The sequence below is a fragment of the Corylus avellana genome, chromosome 6 (assembly GCF_965113065.1).
Source record: "Corylus avellana chromosome 6, dhCorAvel1.hap1.2, whole genome shotgun sequence".
Taxonomy (NCBI): Eukaryota; Viridiplantae; Streptophyta; class Magnoliopsida; order Fagales; family Betulaceae; genus Corylus; species Corylus avellana.
The window spans coordinates 8,370,857-8,391,875 of record NC_142495.1 but is presented as its reverse complement, the minus strand read 5'-3'; the positions used below and the strand labels follow the sequence as shown (position 1 = coordinate 8,391,875).

At 34.6% G+C, this 21,019-nt stretch overlaps 3 protein-coding genes across 4 annotated transcripts; 2 read left to right on the top strand and 1 right to left on the bottom strand.

The window, feature by feature from the left end:
• Positions 1-1,915: 1,915 nt before the first annotated feature.
• LOC132188686 (RNA methyltransferase family protein) lies at positions 1,916-8,871 on the bottom strand. 2 transcript variants are annotated; one of them, XM_059603212.2, is made up of 10 exons: positions 8,461-8,864; positions 7,528-7,770; positions 6,673-6,834; positions 4,878-4,987; positions 4,087-4,195; positions 3,483-3,638; positions 3,233-3,348; positions 2,977-3,143; positions 2,325-2,455; positions 1,916-2,224 (listed from the first exon to the last, which is right to left on the bottom strand). In XM_059603212.2, the coding sequence occupies exons 1-10, from the start codon at positions 8,800-8,802 to the stop codon at positions 2,117-2,119; spliced, it is 1,644 nt and encodes a 547-aa protein (XP_059459195.2). In that variant the 5' UTR covers positions 8,803-8,864; the 3' UTR covers positions 1,916-2,116. The 2 variants fall into 2 exon arrangements, with proteins under 2 accessions (XP_059459195.2, XP_059459196.2); XM_059603213.2 differs by lacking the exon at positions 6,673-6,834 and having other exon boundaries at positions 8,461-8,871.
• Positions 8,872-10,178: 1,307 nt separating this feature from the next.
• Positions 10,179-12,260, top strand: LOC148584834 (small ribosomal subunit protein eS30z/eS30y/eS30x). Its single transcript, XM_088517749.1, has 3 exons — positions 10,179-10,316; positions 10,441-10,578; positions 12,000-12,260. Exons 1-3 carry the CDS (start codon positions 10,313-10,315, stop codon positions 12,044-12,046), a joined length of 189 nt encoding a protein of 62 aa, XP_088373875.1. The 5' UTR covers positions 10,179-10,312; the 3' UTR covers positions 12,047-12,260.
• A 3,494-nt stretch (positions 12,261-15,754) lies between these two features.
• On the top strand, positions 15,755-20,207 carry LOC132188310 (Core-2/I-branching beta-1,6-N-acetylglucosaminyltransferase family protein). The gene is made up of 2 exons (XM_059602734.2): positions 15,755-17,013; positions 19,218-20,207. Exons 1-2 carry the CDS (start codon positions 16,495-16,497, stop codon positions 19,854-19,856), a joined length of 1,158 nt encoding a protein of 385 aa, XP_059458717.2. The 5' UTR covers positions 15,755-16,494; the 3' UTR covers positions 19,857-20,207.
• Positions 20,208-21,019: the final 812 nt, after the last annotated feature.

Here is a 21,019-nt window from a genome sequence, read left to right as displayed (position 1 = left end):
TTTATAAATCTTCAAAGGTTCTCGATTTGACTGCCTCCAACATGGAAATGAAAGGAATTTGCAACAACTAGTTTTAAAAAATGAAAACACAATATACTTTTTTTTTTTTTTTAAAGAAAAAAAAATTGGGTTAAATAACTTTTTAGTACCGAGGTCTTTAAATTAGTTGTTTTTTTTTTTAATGCTTTAAATGTGTTATTAGTTGTACATATGATTTCTAAAACTAATATTTTTATTTCATTATGTGACTAAAATCTCGTCGATAAGTAGAAATTAAGAGATCTCATATAAGACCGTCAAAACACGCAATGAGAAGTAATAAAAGATAACTTTCAAAATAAATAAATAAGAAGAGTGAATCATTGAAGGTGTTGGTTTAGTTGCTTCAAGGTAATTCTTGTATGGTTAGGTAAATACTAAGGCATGGAGTTTGACCCTTATAATAGGAATCTCCATGCCTGATTAGTATAAACCATATTGGGTCACACTAATGTTCTGATGGGATTAGGTCGAGTTATGACTTAATTAGACTTAATGGAACACTTGCAGTTCCTACCGTTTAGGCCTATTCTATCTTTGGCTTTTAACAGGCAAATGTTACTAGGGTCATGTTAGGTAAAGTAGTAAATTTGGTTGCTTTTTCTTGCCTTCTTTAATTCGAAAAAAAAAGAAAAGAAAAAAAGAAGAGTGGGAAATTGAAATTCAAAAGTAAAATTATTATTCTAAGGAGTAATGCTATATACCACATCACAATCCTACCATGCTGAAGTGGTATTGTCAATTCACCATTTGATTAACCCATGTTTTATTAAAAAAAGAAGAAGAACAATTGAGCAATGTCACAACATCATAGTGGGATGAGAGTGAAATTATAGTGTAGTAGTTAGAATTTCTCTACTTCAAATATCTACTCTTGTTAAAAAAAAAAACAAAAAAAATCAATAGTAGATTAACAATGTCACCTTCTACCTAGTAGAATAGTAGTGTAATATATGGCATTACTCTTTCAAATTTATTAGGATGTTAATTAGTTTAAAAAAAAAAAAAAAATTATTAGGAAGTTAGCATCTAAATGAAACACAATGTAATACCACTCTTGAGAGTGTTAATTTCTTCAGACATGCTATTTATCATTTTATCCATCTCTCATCCATTTCTTTTTCATATCGATTATTGGATCTATAAAACTCACATGAATTCTACAGACCCAATGGTGAATTTAAAAAAGAAAAAGAAAAGAGAAATACTTGGTTTCATTAAAAAGTTCATCTTTTGGCCATTTTAATCCTAGGTGGCATAACCCATTTTCATTTTTTATTGTTTAAAATCTATTAATTTTAAAAGGGGTCATGCCACCTAAGATTAAAATGGCCAAAATATGAACTTTTTAATGAAGCCAAGCATTTCTCTTAAAAATAAAAAAAATATGAATGGAGATAGAAAATAGAGAAATAGCATTTCTCTTATTTCTTATACAAAGGATTCTAAAAATTGAAAAATTTTATACACGTCTCTAGAGTAGTTTAGTATAGACTGAAAAAAGAAAAAAAAGAAAAAGAGAGCGAAGGAATTAAAATAATGGGAACATGAAATGAGTAATTATATGAAACATAATAAATAAGAGTAATTTTACAGGTCTTTTTTGTCTCTTGTATCCCTCAAAAAATGAGGTGGCTTTTAAAATCATCATTTGATCAGAATTCAATAGTAAACAATCACAAGGCTAATAGTGATTTTAAGAGGTACATCATCTTTAGAGGGATACAAAAGGGACGCATTACTCTAATAATCATCTTTACTATATACTTAATTTGTATATGGTTAATACATTTATGAAATTACAATTTTTTGCCTGACAAGATGCCTAAATACATTATGATATAGGATATAATATTGATACATACAATACAAAAAATTGAAAATCAATCCACGATATGAGATTCATGATTTAGTAACTTCAGAAGGAGTTTCATCAACCTTTGATTGCCAGCTGAGGTCACAAAATTGCAAATTTAATCTGAATAACATAGTAGTAAGAAAGAATGAAATAACACAAGCGCAAATGAATGCCTACAAACTACTGAAAAGTGAAAACCATGGTTACAACTGGGGATGATCAGCAAAGCTCCAGCAGGCAAATGCACTCGATATGAGGAGTGTGTGGGAACATGTCTACAGGTTGTAGTCTCTTTAGCGTGTAGCAACCTTCTATATTTTTCTCTCTCTGCAAAACAATTTCAAAACATCATATGACTATAGAGAGAGAGAGAGAGCAAGAGAGAAAGGGGGGGGGGGGGGGGGGGGTGTCAAAAACTGACACATACCACGCCGTGACATAGATAATCAAGGTCACGCGCACATGTGGCAGGATTACAGGATACATAAACTATGCGTGGTGCCTTGAGCTTTAGCAGAAATTTAATCAACTTCATGTGCATGCCTGGACGGTTTGGATCTGCACGGTTTAATACAATAAAACAAAGTGAGACAATGCTGCATACTCATTCAAAACGAGGACCAGAAAATAGAGCCGAAGACATCAAAGGTGCACCAAGCAAGTGGACATGAAGAGTAGAGGACATAATGGAGCAATATGTTTCAGTTCAGACATGCAAGGCATGGTGTTTTGACTCTTAATGCTGCATGGAAACTGCTTCACATGTTAAATGAAAAATGGGTCAAATATATGCTTTTTGATATCTCTACATTGAACAGAATGAGAAAAGCATAACATTTTCCCGTGGTAAGACGGTGAATAACCTGAGATACATCTTTCAGATACAATATATGGCAGGAAATCAATTCCTACAAGGAAATGGAAATGCACTCCACTGGTTAACAACCTATCTCTAATGCTTTAAAAACAATTTTCAGAAATAGAACTTTATACGGTCCAAGATTCATCCAAGTTGGAACAGTTTGCGTCAGAAGTTATGCAAAAGGAGGTGAAGCTACGTAAAAGAACACATCACTAACCTGTTATGACAATGTCAGGCTTAGGAAAATTGTTGCCAAAACTTTCATCAATTTTATTAAGATCCCCTTGGACAAATGTGGCATTATTGATACCATTCAGCTTGGCATTCAAGCAAGCATCTGCAATGGCTTGAGAAACTACTTCATATCCGTAAACATGTCTGACCCTGACAAATGCTCAACAAAGGCATGTTGATTCATATTCACAATACTTCAAGCGAAATGGAGAGAGAGAGAGAGAGAGAGAGAGAGTTACTTTCTGGCAAGAGTCAAACCAATAGTGCCAGTGCCACAAAACAGGTCCAGGACAATTTCTGATCCATCCCCTCTTAGACCAGCACAATCTTCTATGAGCCTATACAAAACCTCTGCCTAAACAGTGAAATTGATTTTAGTCATGGATTATCCACAAAGCAAACTGGGAAACTTAACCAAGAATTTGAAGCAAAATAGTATGAAAGCAAGCATGGGCTGGTAGTGAATCAAACTTCAGTTGCATAGCACACCTGCTTAGTGTTTGTCTGGAAGAAAGAGTTGGCTGATATTTGAAACGTAAGCCCCCTTAAAATTTCTGTGATGCTAGGTTTCCCATACAGAGTGTATTCCTCCTCCCCAACTGATGTGTTACCAACAGAGGTATTTACATTATTCATCACACTTACCTATTGGCATAAACAAAAAAAAAAGAAGCAAAGTATGAATTCATAAATCAAATGAATGCAGTGACAATGTGGACTGAAAAATGAGAAAATGAAAATAAAACTAATCAAGTTGATAATCTGAAAAAAGAGATCACCAAAACCCCACCCCTCTCCCAGTGAAAAAGCAAAAAGCAATAAATCATGGTCAATGAATCGTTGTGGGATGGATCACCTAACCAGCCTGCTTGGATTTGGTTTTACCGAGTCTTTTGGAATCAACTGCACTTAATTTGTTTGAATTGGGGGTAAATCATAGTGATCCAACACCCCCCCACCCCCCCCCCCCCCCCCCCCCCCAAAAAAAAAAAAAAATTAAGGAATTTGAGTAGACCAGAAGTTGGCATGGTCTAAAGTAAAACACAAAAGTTATATTAGAGCATAAATAAAGTTAGAAATATTTCATACAAACCACTTCAGGAATGGATAAAATTTTCTCAACTAGGGGCTTCATCAGCCCTGGCTTGTAAGACGAGGTCACAAAATTAACCATAAGTTCAGGCAGACCAGTCTTCACATCCCTGGAACACATATAATAAATATATAAGTATTGAGCTGAAAACGTTATATGATTGAAGAATTACCATAATAGAAAGGGAAGACAGGGTTTGCAATGATAATATAGAGATCCATGGACATACAAATAACAAGATATGCTGTGAACCATTTTATGATTGAAGAATTAACCAGAGGATAAAAGCTTCAATCGACAAAATTTCTAATCCTGAAAATATATTGATCAAACATTCAACAATCTCAACTAAATAAATATAAATATATTGCACAACCCATAACTACATCAAGTGATACTGAAATTTCAAGTTTCTTGTCTACCAATTGGTTAGGAAAACATTTTAAATTGATACTTGACCTATGATTCCTTTAAGCCAATTCAATGTCTGATCAAATTTGAAATAATTAGTTTCACCAATTTATTATTTATATCCGCATAAGACTATCAATGGCTTGTATCTCTGTTCCGATAAAATTTTTGCTTCAGTAAACAATTCTTAATTCTTCATACCTCCCATGACAACTAAGATTTTACTATTCCATTGTTAAAAAGAGTCCATATGTTGCAAGTACATGCATCTTCAAATGCAAGCATGTGAATACAAAGATAAAAATTACATCAAGTTAATACTGGAAATAAAAAAGACCTGATTATACAAGATATAACAGAAGTTACAGAAAACACAGTACCTTCCAGTTCTTAGTACTAGATGCTTAAGAAATCCAGCATGAGAATGAACATCATAAGCAGAAAGACCTAGTTGTGGATCTCTCCAACAATCTTGGATAGCTGCAAGAACCTATATATCAGAATGCAAGTCAAAAAGCTTGAGAGAACAAATTTCCCGGACATAGTAATAAACTAATTAGCCAAATAATAAATAAAGGTGTAAATTTTTAGCTAAAAACAAGTAGATGAAGAAGATAAATCCTGAAAATCATAGCACGGGAAGTGAATGGTTGCGAAAAAAAATAAAATTTACAGAACGTAGAGAGAACTCAGAATTCATTAGAAATTGAGGAATACAACCCATATACTTGTGGACAACAAACTCGGTACTATTGAACAATTGACTTGGGCAGTCATATTTTTAACAACCTAAGACAAAGATGCATAGGTTTGCATTGCATCATACACTAGCTTACCATCTATTCTGCAGCAATATTGCAATAAACTTATATAAACCACAATAAATGACCAGTATTGGGAATGGGTCTTTAGCTGCTTCCATTCATACTGCGAACTTGAGCTGGATTGAGCTTAGTTGTATTCAGTCACAATGTTAAGAGAAAGAAAAAAACTCACAGCTCTTGCACTTCAACTTTGAAATCATTATTATCAACATATTTGTCGCCCTACTATGATCTTGCTTTCCTCTCTCACGGATGATGGAAAGGACATCCCTCATGCCCTGTCCCAAGGACTCTTTGGCAAAGTGCAATGCCTCAATATACTCTACTGCAGTGTTTGGTGTTAAAGTTGCCACCTCTTAGCAAGTATAGATGTCATGGAAAGTAGATTTCTACAAACTTCCCTCAAAGTAGACAACTATGAACGGCCACTTATATTCCCATATTGATTCTCACTTATGTATAATGGATGTTGGGTGCATTGCAACATTGTAATGCCATGCATATCAATACAAAGAAAAGCTTAATACGGGGGAATCCTCGATTTGAGTGGTGTATGCTGTCAAGACAATGGAAGATTTCATACCAATATATTTGAATTTGAGGTGGCATAATAATAAATTGAAAAGCATTCACACAAGACAAGATTTAATGTAGGTTCCCTATGCCTATATCCATGGGCAGCGCCAACAAAAATCAACTATCAGCGATATAAGTTACAAAGACCAACTCTTGGAAACAACACCTATAACCCTCAAAAATGTCATAAACACAAACACGCTCATAGTGCTGCACAAACAGAAACCAACCAAAAGACTATATACCAACTCATTCTCTCACTCTCTACTAAAAAAACGTGACACATTCACAATCTCAAAACCACTATACACCTAATAGTGATCTCACACTCAAATAATAAATAAACTCTCAAACAACTCATGTCAGTTAAATAAACTCTCAACTCATATTCAACTCACAGACTTGATCATCTTTCAACCTTAAAAGTAACAAGGCATCTTTCAGCCTCTAAAGCCTACCACAGTATGTGAATGTTTCAATACAAGCATCTTTGAGTCTCAAAAGAACTGCCACCCTACTCTCCATCTGGAGAATTATCTTAAGCCAACACCACCAAATCCTTAGAAGCATATTTGTAGACTCTAAATCCTATTCATTGATGGACACGGAATACCACATTACTTCTTTGACAAAGAAAACACTTTCCTTCCACACCAATAAAACTCAAATATGTGACGAAGTCAAAACAGTTTTAGAAATTAATCACACATCCAAGTTGAAGTGTCCACAGGAAGGACAAGCATCTAATTAATAACATAAAGAAAAGACAACACACCATATTCGCTGGCTCACTTTGCAGTAAGCACTTGTTGACATTCAGAACCTTATCAAAAAAGCCAGGAGCATGCAGTCCGAGTGCATAGCTCCCATTAGTATCTTGTTTCTCTGATAATGATCCTCTAGGTAACCATTCTTGAGATCCAAATGAGAATTCCATCTGCAGAAGCAGGAAAGTAGCAGCTAAGTACTTTTATAATCTTTAGCCAACCTATTCCTAGACTTTTTCATAATAGCAAAGTACATACCAGTTAGAAAGAGCAATTTGGAGTGAGATATATAGTCAAATAAGAATATTATACAACAATTATGAATCACATGTTAAAAAATTATGTGATTGAAATAGGAAAGACTGAACATAACATGGTTGGGAGTTGGCATGCCTAAAACACTGGCTGTTAATAGATGAATAGCTCTCATTATAGAAAAGCAATTGTTTAATATGGTTTTTACTTATAAAACCATGTCAGTATCTAGCTCAAGAATCTCCACATTTCATCCTTAAACACTGATTGTTTTTATCTACTTGATTTCCACAAATGAACTAGTGATCAATTAACGAGCCAACACACGATTTAACAATTTAAAACATTCTATTTGAAGTTTGAGGCATATCTTCCTTCAGACAAAAGAACCTAAAATCAAACAACACCATTAGAGTATGGTTGTGGCAAAACAATTTTTCCAGTACAATCTTAGTTGCAATCTGGCGAGAATCAAGGGCCAACTGCAGGTCTCGCTATCAAATATGAGTTATTTTTAATTTGCTAAAAAGAGAAGAGAACTACTAGAGTTATTGCATGCGACCAAATTTGAAACAACCAAATTGACAAGTTGTATGTTCTGTGCTAACCTTGTTCCTATAATGGAACTGGATATCACAGGGAACAATTGGCTTCATGACGTTAAGGGATTCCAATTCCTCACTTGAAAACTTGCCAACATGTATCACCAAGTCACAGACTTGTTGTTCCTTGGCTCTAAGCTGAGCCTCATAAGAGAGGTTTTGTGTTTTGCATCCTCCACAATAAGAAGCATACTCGCAAGGGGCATCCACAAAGTCCCAGTGAGGAGATATTGTCTTTACCTTACTCACCTGCACTTTTACAAAAATTGATAAGAAAAAAAAAGAGAAGTCACTGTAAGTTTTCAAAAGCAAAAGAACAACTAGGAGAGAACGAAGAAAGAATACACAAATCCCTAGCCTGTGAATTATAAGCGCAATCACATAAAAAATCAGAACTGATACAAGTGGAATCGCTATTAAAAATTGTATATTTCGATCACCAGCAGCTTCCACGTGAAGAATGAAAACATGATATTGTTACTGGTACTTGGCTTTTAAGACCTAAGAAAGCGAAAGAATTCATGCAACAGAACCTTATAGAAATACTTGGCTTTGTTGAGCAACGGCGTTCATCTTTTGAAACGAATTCATTACAAAGTAAAGAAATCCATGAACAATAATCAAAACAAAAGAGAATTCTTAATCTAGTATTGCACAGGATTCCAATTTAACTACCTAGCTTAGCCTTCCCAGCTTTGAAACCAAAAACAGCAAAAGAGTGAGATTAAAAAAAAAAAAAATAAAAAAAATTTATCATTTTAATTTCCTTTTGAGTTAACCCAATTTTGCATAATAAGTACAATCTCATTTCCACCCCTCGATCTCGTCTGCACGCGTACAACCCCCAGAAACCGGTACTAAGCTACTCAACCTACATTTTCTTTTTCTTTTTCGTTCCCCTTACATTTTCTCAGCAACCAAACAGAGCCCAAAATTTACCTCAGCATAGTTCCCCTTCTTGCGAGTGACGCGCCCAATGAATCGCTCACCAGGGAGTGCACGGTCGCACATGACAACGAACCCGGTGTCCGCCACTTTGCACAGACCCTTCCCCTTGAAAGCCAGGGAATCGCACACCAGCTCCAAGCTCTGCCCTCGCTTCGGGAAGTATGACTTGCTGGGCTGACTGTGCTCTGTGGCGCTGGGCTGTTGCGCACGGGCCGAGTCATCAGCGAGAGACGAAGAGGATAAAGAGGCCATGGTTGATGAGGTGCGAAAAGCTCGGAGCCATGGGCGCGTGGTGGTCAGGTGCCTGAGGCTATGGCTCGGCATAGTCGCCATTTTGGGCTCTGGCCTTCCCGAGTCGGCGGGAAAGGAAGAAGACAGTGCTTTTGGTTCGTAGTTTGGGATACAGGGTTATTTGGTCATTAACCCTAAGTGTAACTTTTTTTTTTTTTTTTTGAAATGCTACGTGAACTCCTAACGAGTACATATGGTAATTTTTTTTATATTTATTTTTAGTGTTTTGAACAAATACTAAAAGATATAAATTTCCTATAAATTATATGGGATAAATTTCTCAATTTAATTTTTAAAACTGTCATGTATCTCTTAAAAAAATATTTTTTTTCATTGATGTTATTATAAATAAAGAATTGCTACTTTTTTTTTTCTTTTTTTCAATGAACTTTTTTAAAATCAATCATTAAATTTTTCATGTAAAAATTGAAGAGAAAAAAATTAAAGACAGGAGAATGATGTTTAAATTTTCTCTAAAAATTCTTTTCGATGCATATACTATTAAAAAAAAGACATATTTTATAGGAAAATACTAGGTGCTCTTCTAGTGTTCTCATGATATTCTCCTAATTGTGGAAAGGAATCATCTTCAGTCCATTTTGAACTGAAGAATATCCAGTTAAAGGTTAAGATTGCTTTTCAAAAATCCTAAAGCCCTAAATAAGACACACGTCTCACTACTAAAATAATAATAAAATATTATTTATAATTAAAAAAATTAAAAAACTAAAGAGTGGCTGACCAACCCATTGCCACCTTAGGGGGTGGCCGGCCACCCCATGGCTGTTGGGGGGTGACTGAACGGTCCGAACCACCCCCAAGGGCCAAATAAAAAAAAAAAAAAAAAATTGATCTAGGGTGGTTGGCCACCCCATTTTTTCCTAAGGGGTGGCCGGCTACTGAAGTTACCCCTTAATTTTTTATAATTATGTTTTATAATTTTTTTAAAAAATATATAATATTTTATTATTTTTTTAATTAATGGGACAAATGTTTTATTTATGGCATTATGATCTTTTTAAAGAGATCTTGACCATTAACTAGATATTCTCCAGTTCATAATAAACTGGAGACGATCATTTTTCCCTAATTATGATATGGCTTTTAAAATTACTAATAGATTAAAAGTTAATAATAGTAATCTCAAATTCAATGGTAATTTTAAAAGTCACATCACAGTTAGAAGGATACAGGAGAACACTAAAAGAGCACATAACATTGCCCTTTTTTATAAGTTAAAAAAAAATGACACTTTTAAAAATTAGATTGAAGAAATTATTACAAATGTAAGAAATTTATATGTTTTAAAAAAAAAAAAACTAAAGACCGCAGCAATTTTCCTCATAAATGCAAACGACAGCGTATGAGCCATCTCATTTCGCTACGAATAAACCATCCTCAGCCGTTTGATCTCAACAAACACGCACTTTATATGCTCGCACGAAACCCTAACCCTAAAAGAACAACGAAAGAAGAAAGAGGGAACACACGGTCGCTTTTTCTGTGTTTTTTCCGGCGCGTCCATCAGAGAAAGAAATAGCAAGACTAAATCATGGGTAAGCAGAGCCTCTCTTGCCTGAGTTATCTATTGATATTAGCATACATTGAAATCATGGTTATGATTATAAATTGAAAATATTTCTATGGAGGATTTTGATTCGGTGTGTGACCTGTGAGCAGGTAAGGTTCACGGATCGCTAGCACGTGCCGGGAAGGTGAGGGGTCAGACCCCAAAGGTGGCCAAGCAGGACAAGAAGAAGAAGCCGCGAGGCCGCGCCCACAAGCGCATGCAGTACAATCGCCGCTTCGTCACCGCCGGTCAGTTTATCACTCTATCCCTCTACCCTCTCTCTCATTTTTATATGAATAAAAATTCCATTGATTTTTGAAGTTTGAAGTGAAAAAAAAAAAAATTGGGAAAACTTTTATGTGATTGTTTCTCAGGAAAAGAAAAAAGGCAATAAATGAAACCTTTTCTGGAAAGATTGAAGTGTCGTTATTACTGCATTTACCAGTTTTATTGGGTGTCCTGTGAATGTCAGATGTAGTGATTATGTTTTAGAAAATGTTGTTAGTTTAGTTAATGATTATGATGATGGTTGTGCTGTAAATAATATTGTTCAATGGCCTATTGATGTTTGGCCTGAATTGCAAGCATTGTGGAATGTTGGCATCATTATAGCAGCTCATATAGCCTGTAGAAATAGTCGTAGCAGATCACCAAATGTTATTTGAACTAGAAGTATCACTAGTAATGATCCAGTTCCTCTGGATATAAGGGCCAAATACCCAATGTTTTCGATGTTGATTGATCTATGCTTTTAACGCAAAATATATTCTAAATACACAGATCTTAATAAACACTGGAGTTCAACATTTTACACTAGAAAAAACAGAAACATAACAAAAAAAGGAGAGAAGAATATTGGCCTGACCATTTGTATATTTACATCTATTTTGAAATAAATTGTAGTTCTATCTTTAATCCTATTGAATTACTCAACAGTATCACAGCCTACTCATTGTTAAAAGAGTAATGATATATAGTAGACTATCATATGATTGCATTTCAATTGGTATGACGTGGTAGACAATTCTTAGTTTTTTTTTTTTAAAAAAAAATCTTTAATGGTCCAATAAATGATTTTCACTGTCACATTATCAAGTTGTATTAGTCTACTAAATATTATTACTCTTGTTGAAATTTCTTTACCTAATAGTTCTGTTACTGGCTTTGCTTGGTTTAGAATTATAGGTTGCCTGTGATAACATGTAGGTTGTAGGTTTTGCTTTGATGTTATTGAATTACTTAACAGTCTCACTGCCTGCTCATTGTTGAAATTTCTTCACCTAACAAGTCTGTTACTGATTTTGCTGGGTTTAGAATTCTAAGCTGCCAGTGATGGCATATAGGTTGTGGGGTCAATGTACGTGAACTATGGATAGCTAAGGCTGGTTTGCTATACATATCAAATTAAGAGTTTTTCTAGTCATTTGAAATGTCCTAGTGGCCATTGGATCAAATGGGTATCTCTTTCCTCGTATAAAAGGGGCCATGGGGCGAGGTTAAGGGTTCAATCTCTCTCTTTTTATAAGTAATAGCGATATCATCAAAAGCCTAACACTCTAAGTATACAGGAAATATACATGAGAAAACGCTTTTATATGTTAGTTGTATATATCTTTCAACCAAAATAAATAGCCCTAAATCTATGACTTTTTGTTGGTTTCTCTTACAGTCGTTGGATTCGGGAAAAAGCGGGGACCCAATTCTTCAGAGAAGTAAGCAAGCGGCTTCCTGTGCAAGGAGTTTTGTTAGTGGAGGCAGTGGTTAATTATGAAACCCTAGCTTTATGTTTTTTATATTACGTTTGTAGCCAAACTATATCCAAGTCCAGTACTGCATATTTCCCGGAATTTGTTTTGTTTGAGACTTTTGTTAAGGTTTATGCTTTTGGAAGTTATATACCATGCGTTGATTTCGAGCTCTTTGTTGTTTATTTATCTGTCTCTTTCCTTGTTGATTCTTGCTGATGCGTATATGTAGGAGGAAAATATAATGGCTGGGATCCTGTTTTCTTTGGTCATGAAGCTTCTATTAAAGAGAAATGCTACTCAGCATTTGCAAGTAGCATTCTCCTAGTATTTTTGTATATGAGGCACATTTACGTTCACCTGTTTTTTTATTTTTTATTTAAAAAAAAAAAGGAAAAACAAAAACAAAATTTAAAAAGATAGAAAATGCTAATTGAGAATGCTGAGTAGTATTTCTCATTATTAAATGCCTCATTTTGTACCGCTTTCCTTTCACTTTTTAGGGCCATCAGGCTATAGCATATCCAATAAAAAAGAAACATGATGTGTTTAGATGATCCAGTTAGATGGCTTACGTTGGACAAACCATGTTAAGTGTGCCATGTCAGCCATAACAACCCTTTACTATGGGGAGGGTGCTGCTTGGGCTGCCGACCCATCTATATTGTGGGAAGGAGGGTGGCCGCCCAACCATTTTATCTATTATGAGAGGAATGGCTATGTGGGCACTCATTTATTGTAAAAGGGAATGGTTGCACCCATATATCATAAGAGGTGGTTGTGCAACCACTCCCTCCAACAATTGAGTGGTGGTCACGTGATCACTCATCTGATAATAGGTAGAGTGATTGTTCGACCACTCCATTCCTATGGCAGAAAAGATGGTCGCATAGCTTGCCCCTCTTATAATAGATGGGGTTTGTCACGTGACCATTCATTGACACAACATAGTGGTGGGTGCAACCACCCTCCTGCAATTTTTTGGATTTTTTTTTTCTTTAAAAAAAAATTTCTAGTTGATGTGTTATTTTTTTGAGGTTTTGGCTTACGTGTTAATGTTATGGCATGTACAAGGTGTTTGTCAGAAGTAAAAGCTAGTTGACTGGATTGTCTAGATATGTGTTTACTTTTTTTATTGGACATGACAGTCTGATGATCATGTGTCAATCATCATTGTGAAAACATTAAGGGAACGGGTACTAAAAAGTTATTGTATAATAGTACAATTTTTAGAAAATAATTAAAAGTGATTTTATTAAATAAAAAACCTAAAAGAATAGTAGAGCATTTTTCTCTTAATTAAATGTATGAATTTTGAATTTGGGCAATTAGAACTTAAGGTTATTATCATGTGGTCAATCAAGCTAGTTGAGGTTAAATTTGTGAAGAAAACAATAATTTCTATAAAATGAAAACACACACAACACCAAAAGGTGATTGGACAACACTTAGTTCTGTTTCGAAGGTGATTGTACACCCATTAATAGAGTTTTAGTGGTAGTTTGTCTGGGTTTCAAGTTGGTTGGACCACCACCTTGGATAGTGGTAGGCCACTTTCAATTTTCTTTTGTTGTTAATTTTTTTTAAAAAATATAATAAAAAAAAAAATATTTAAACTTGTATCATTCATATATATATATATATATATATATATCATTGAAAACTTAGAAATTAGGTATAAATTTCCTTGGGGTTCTTATACTCCTTAATTCCACAAATTTCATCATTTTGGCGTAGAAACTAGTTGGATTTTGCAACAAACAGACCACACTTGAACACTTAACCATTGACAACTGTTAATCGATTAAGACGGAACAATTAACGGTGGTAGGGTAGGCAGATGTGGCTAATAATAGCTCAAAACCACATCATTTGGGTATAGAATTTCATATAAAAACAGTAAAATATGTTCAAAATAGACTCAAAACCGTCCAAAATAGACAGATAGTTACTCAAAACTGCTAACTCTTTAAAGTGGTGTGGTTAGCTTGTATGGCCCTACTAGACAACTTCATGAATTGAACATTCCTAATTTCCTAATGCAGAAGATATTAGAACTGGTTAATTGATCGAATGAATTATTTCTAGTAATGGGAATTATATGGAGCATTGAAATTTTGATCTGACCCCACTTGGCACAAGAAAATAACAAGAAAAACAAAGTATAAGATCATTAAGACAAAAGCTTTCTGTCAGCTTACTGCAACTGGATTTTCTTGTTGTCCTTCCTCGGTAGCATAAGAAACCTAACCTTTAACCTAATAGAGAGAGAGAGAGAGAGAAAAAAAAAAAAAATACAAGAAAAAAAAAAAAAAAGGAAGAAGAAAAGAAGTTGGTGGTCGAAAAATAAGCATACCCTAAGCCTAACATTATAAACGAAAAGATTTAGAGTACAAAATGGCTAAATTAACTAACATCTAAAGCTCTGTTTGTTGTGGTGTAAAATAATTTTTGAATAACATTTTTTGTATTTTTTGATATTTGGTACGATAAAAAATAATAGTCAATAAAAAATATATTTTTTAAGTAGCCCATTTGGAAAAGTAAAATATCAATTTTTAGAAATAAAAAATGGTGTCAGAAAAGAAAACCAAGTTTGCATTAGACATTGTTTTTTTGCTTTATTATTCAATATTTCTCTCAAACAATAATTGTTAATCAAATTTTGTTGACAAATTCAAAAATCTCAATCAAGAAGCCTTTAAATGTTACACATATTTTCATTTTCATATTGTTTGATGTGTCATTAAAAATTACTATTAAATTTTAGAAAAATCAATATTGAATTTTGAATATAATAGTTTTCAGTGTCACGTTATAAAATACACATTTAAAAAGGAGTGAGAATGTGTGTTATGGAAACCTTCTGCCATTATCACTATCTTAATATTATGGCTCGCTATCATTAATTATATAATTTACTTTAATTATCACCATTACTATTTAGTAAAAAAAAAAAAAAACTATAACCATTGTCATTATCATGATTTTTAAGTATCAAACATAAAAACGATAGCATGCTCCTCTCTTGTGATTGAAAAACAAGTAAAGTTGGCAGTACAACACTAATCATAACCTAGCTAAAATGTTCACGTTGTGAGAAAATCATGCTGAATTTAAACAAATAATAATAATAATAATTAAAAAGAGAATAATAGGAGGTAGGATTGAAGTTGGAAACTCAACCCGAGGAAAACTTCTACTGTTCTCCTCTTCTCAATTATTATTATTATTATTATTTTTTTTTTTTCAAAATATGATTCTCAAATAATGTGCTACGATCTTATATAATTTATTATTTTAAAAAATGTATTACATTCTCATGAGATTGTGACACATCATTTGAAATCAGACTTTGAAAAAAAAAATTTAGAAAGTATAACATTACCGCATAAAATTCCCAATAAGCGCACACCCACGAGCTGATCCGAATTTTTAGCAATTTGTTACGATTAAGACAACAAAAGTGAGAAAGTATCTTTTTAAGTATTCAACTGTCTAAAGAAATGGATCGCAGCCCAAAATTTGAGAAAGTATCTTTTAAGTATTCAACTGTCTAAACAAATGAATCGCAACCTAAAATTTATTTGAACAGATATTATATATTAAACTTTCATACATTTAATGCCTAAATTACTAATCATTTGGGGCTGAATTTTATATCCCACAAGAACTCACAAAATATACACATCAATGGACAAAATCAAAGTAATCAACCGACCCTGTAGAGTTCCCCAAGGAAGGGACAAAATCCATAAACCATGTCCAGAATTCTAGGTTTTTCCATCTCCAACCCTGATTATTGTCTTTCTCTGTCTCTACTTGATGCTTCGGTTTCAACAAACACCCCCAACGTAGATATCGAAGTCCCTTAAAACCTCTCCAATCACCCGCCCATTAATTCCACATTCATTGAGAGCTGGCGCAAGGAGAGAAAGAGTGAACTGATCCCCCACATTGTTTCTCTAACGTCTTTGGTATTAACTCAAACCTCTTATATGTAATCCATACCGTCTAAGTACCCACATGCTAAAATCACTGCCACTCTTTTCTCTTTTTCCTCTTTTATCACCGTCTTTCATGTTGTTTCCATATTTGCCAAGAAATTGGAACATCAAGTTTTGATTTTGTTCAAGGGTTTCCTTTTCTTGAGAGCAACCGGGTTTTGGGGAATTACTCATTTGGTGAGGGGTTGAGTTTGGTGGGTTTGGAATCTGTCTACTATATAGATGTGTGCTGTGATTCTTGATGAAAATCAACTACCCATATGGCAAAACCAAACTTCCTTCGCGTCATAATTGCCGTTTTGAGATGAAATTTCAGTGTTATGGTTTTGCCGCTGGGAGAAGTATTGATATGAGGTGATGTTGTGAAAACATAATGCCCAGAAGCCGAATTTGATTGAAATTTTAGGTGAAGATGCAATCAAGATTGATGGCATTGGAGGAAGGCAAGAACCCTACCACTACACTGAGAACAAATCAATCCAGGACTTTACCTTTGAGACTCCTCCAATGGTTCTCGTTATTTTTGGTTCTGGGTTTTGGAGTTTCAATTGTTAGCATGTATATGATTCGATATTTTAAGGTTGCGAATGTTGCTTGGATAGGACAGTCCCCTCTTAGGCCATGCTTTGAAGAGCTAAGAACAATCGAGAGTTGGATTAGGCCTCCATCAAATCTGTTGCATATCATGAATGACACTGAATTGTTGTGGCGGGCTTCCTTTGTTCCTCGAATAAAATCTTATCCGTACGAGAGAGTTCCCAAGATTGCCTTCATGTTCTTGACAAAGGGGCCACTGCCAATGGCACCTCTCTGGGAACGGTTCTTTAAGGGGCATGAGGAGCTTTATTCAATCTATGTTCATACACTGCCATCTTACAATGACAGCTTTTCACCTGCATCAGTTTTTTACAAGAGACAAATCCCAAGCCAGGTATCAGCAACCTTTAATTTTTTGATATATTCGGTGGCGTGAGTTGCTGTACTCTTTTATCAAAAAGCAATTTATTTTTTCTCTCTCAATATTATTGTTGTCTCGTCAATATCCGTTAAAACTTTTTCTATAGAGTTCTTAAATATAATTTGGGAATACTGAAAAATTGCCCTTTTGAGGTGCATAGGGAGCCATCAGCTACAGAATTTTGGAAGGAAGCAATGCTTGTAATGGCCCTTTTCTACATGAATGCTAATGGGATTTCCATCTTGATAAAATTCATAATTATGTTCTTAATGTTCTAGTCAAATTCCTAGATGTTGGTTTCTCTCTAATTTGGGCAACAGTAAAATAATTTTGATATTGGTCATTTCAGAGGTGACTTTGATACTTGATAAAGACCATATAGAGTTATTTTGAGATGTTTAAGCATTTGTGTTGGAAACTATTAACTGAATTGGTGAGGAATGACATGTTTTAAGTTGAAAGGTGGGAAATGCGAGAGAGTTGATTTAGTGCTTAGTGGAAATTCATTGATGGCATGTGGTTTAAAAAAACTCTGTTCCATTTGAACGTTGAAAGGTGATTCATTTGGCTGGCTCAAATGGAAAAAAGGACTCTTTTAGTTGACCTGCCCAAATATTTGGGACAAGGCTTTTTTGGGTCTTGGCTCAATTTGCTAAGGAGGTATCATAGAACCGTATTTGGTTTTATATCAAAGCTTTTTGGCTCCTTCTCATTGCAAGACAATGTGTAGAAAGCAAAACGAGGCCTTATTATTGAAAAAAATGATATTAGTATATTCTATACATTGCCTATGTTGTGCCAGTTATTGGTATGAAACTTCCTCATTGGCAAGTGTGCTTCGGCATTATCTTTTGAGCAAAAACAATGGAAAGGGTGTAAAAACTAGTTACTAATGCTACTTACCATTTGCTACATGGACTTAGCACCATGAAACTTATAATTATATGTTGTTTAATCAGCTGTTGCTTAATCCCAAAACCTCTCCAGGAAAAAGTAGAATACTCGTTTTCATTTGAGCGTTTTGTTTTACAAGTATGTGCTCTGAACTTTTGACAACTTCTTGACACATGGTGCAAGCCAACCTGTGACCAGGAAATGCTTGTGGCTGGTTTCTTAAGTAAATATTTTATAGGTTTTTTGGGACCATTTCATGCTTCCTGTCATCACTCATTTTGAGCATAAGGCAGGGACTCCACTCTTTTGGTTAACTGCCTTTCAACCATGGTTTTGTGCCTAGATGGGGTAAAATGTGAGAGCACGTTTTGCCAATCCAACCTTGAATTGAGCGTGGACATTATTTGAGTTGTTTGAGTTGCATCTCACAATAATATGTTGAGGTTCTAGCATTTGGAGTAGGAAATAATTGGTGACCACGATAGAAGTTGTGGACCATGCAACCATGCGACATACTTGTAGGATTAGGCCTTTCATCCCAACCCACTGCTTTTCTTAATTTTCACTATAGTACTCTTCAGTGATGCATTATCATAGAGCTACTTATGCTTTACATGCTCCTATTATTATTGTTAAGCACTTTGTTATAGGTTGTTGCTTCTCCGTTTATGTATGCTGCTTTGTTTTTTGGATCATGTACTGGATTTGGATTGACCATTGATTTCCATTTTCTATACAAAGAGTCTCTTTTAAGCTCCAAAGGGGCAACATTTTGAAATTTCAATGAGAAATATAGATGCATTTTTTGTTGCCCTCGAATCTGTGTTTACTGCATTGAACTTAGAGTGTGAGCAAGAATCTTTTGTTCAGCGGGGTATATTTTGTTGTTTTAACTTGCCTCCCCTCTTGATGAAAATAGCCTACTATCAGAGATTGTATACAGTCATCTATGTGCCTTGAAATTCCTGTTCAGCAATGGTATAGCACTTTCTTCTCATCAAGCACTTGTATGCTGACATCATTAGGGCATTTACTTTTGAAATCCAGTTTGGTTGTCAAAATTATGCTAGCAAGCCAGTTTCTTGAGAAGCTTCCGGACCCTACCCTGTATGCTTTTTCTAGCTGGATTTTACTGTTTCTAAACTGTTACTCAAGCACATTTTTGTTTCAGCATTTTTTCTTTCATAAAAAAAAAAAAATTAAAATGAATAAATAATAAATAAAGAAATCATCATTTTTTCGCTTGTTGGAAATTAGAACCACTCATATTCCTGTGGCGGCAGGTGGCAGAGTGGGGAAGAATGAGTATGTGTGATGCTGAAAGGAGACTCCTAGCTAATGCATTGCTTGATATCTCAAATGAATGGTTTGTCCTCCTGTCTGAGGCATGCATTCCTCTCCACAACTTCAGCATTGTTTATCGCTACATATCAAGATCCAGGTACAGCTTTATGGGTTCATTTGATGAAATTGGACCCTATGGGAGAGGGCGCTATAATCAAAACATGGCGCCCACGGTCAACCTCAGCGACTGGCGTAAAGGGTCTCAGTGGTTTGAACTTAATCGGGAACTTGCGGTTAAGATAGTTGAAGACACCACTTACCATCCCTTGTTCAATGAGTTCTGCCAGCCAGCATGTTATGTGGATGAGCACTACTTCCAGACAATGCTGAGCATCCAAACTCCACATCTTTTGGCAAACAGGAGCCTTACTTATGTGGACTGGTCAAGAGGTGGTGCTCACCCAGCTACATTTGGCAAGGCTGATATTAAAGAGGAATTTTTCAAGAAGATATTTGAAAGTACGACCTGCCTATACAATAATCAGCCATCTTCACTTTGTTTCCTTTTTGCAAGAAAGTTGGCTCCAAGTGCTTTGGATCCTCTGTTGGAATTATCACCCAAAGTTCTAGGCTTTTGACATATGGATATTTGGATCCTCTGTCTGACATGCATATTTGGATAATGCGATTTGGAGCATTTCTAAACCCAATTGGTCAGATGTTATTGATCTCTAGTTACTCCTTCACAAGATTTTGAAACTTCAGTTTTACAGTATTCAGATGAATAGAGAATTAGAACCTGAAATTAGCATCTATTTCGAGCTCAGGCATACTGAATATTATATTTTATTGGCTGTCAGTCGATTAATAATTAGCATCTGGGTGGATGCCTTTTCAGCTTTCCACTGAAATTCTTTAAATTCTTGTAGTATGATGATTGCATGGATACCTTTACAAAAATTTGAAGCAACTGGATTAAGTTAGGTGGCTTTTGGGAATATTTGATCTACTTATTAGATTTTTACTTAAATCACTACTCATATTTCATTGTTGCTTGCTGTTATTGGTGGCAATCTAGCCCGAGTTTGGAAGCATGCGAAATCCCAAATCCTACTCTCATTATCTACTCTTGAAGGGTCGAAGTGAAAGGACTAATGAGTCCTGAAAGATTGGTTGATACTAATACATCAGAATTGTTAGATAGTTGTTGAATACAAATGTACTTTATACCATTACTTTATATCATAAGGGCAGATGGTACTTCCATTTCAAAAACTATAACATATGGTATCTGTAGTGACTATTGGATGAAGCTACTATTATTGGAATATTTTAGCATAAGAAGGTTCCTTTAACTTCCTGCTTTACTATTCCTCTTCCAATTTTCACGCTTATTTTCAATGACTACCTTAAAATTTTATTTCAAAAATACATATTTTTTGAAAACCTCTTAAAAATAGCAAAAAAATATAAATAATAATAATGAAAAAGAAAGAAAAGGTGGGTTATAGAGGAATTCACTAAATTCAAACAATAGTTGATTTTTGTCCCATGGTGACGATTGGGTGAAGCAATATATATATATATATATATATATATATATATATATATATATAAACACTTGTCACAATTTTACCATGCCAATTATCACAATTTTAACACTCCTACAATTTGCCCAATGCAACCTTTGATTTTATTTTCTTTTCTTCTCTTTTTGGGGCAAAAGCAAAAGAGGATAAGTGGAATGGCCGAAAGTTGACAATTCTAAATTCTTACCTGAAAGTCATCATGATAGAACCTT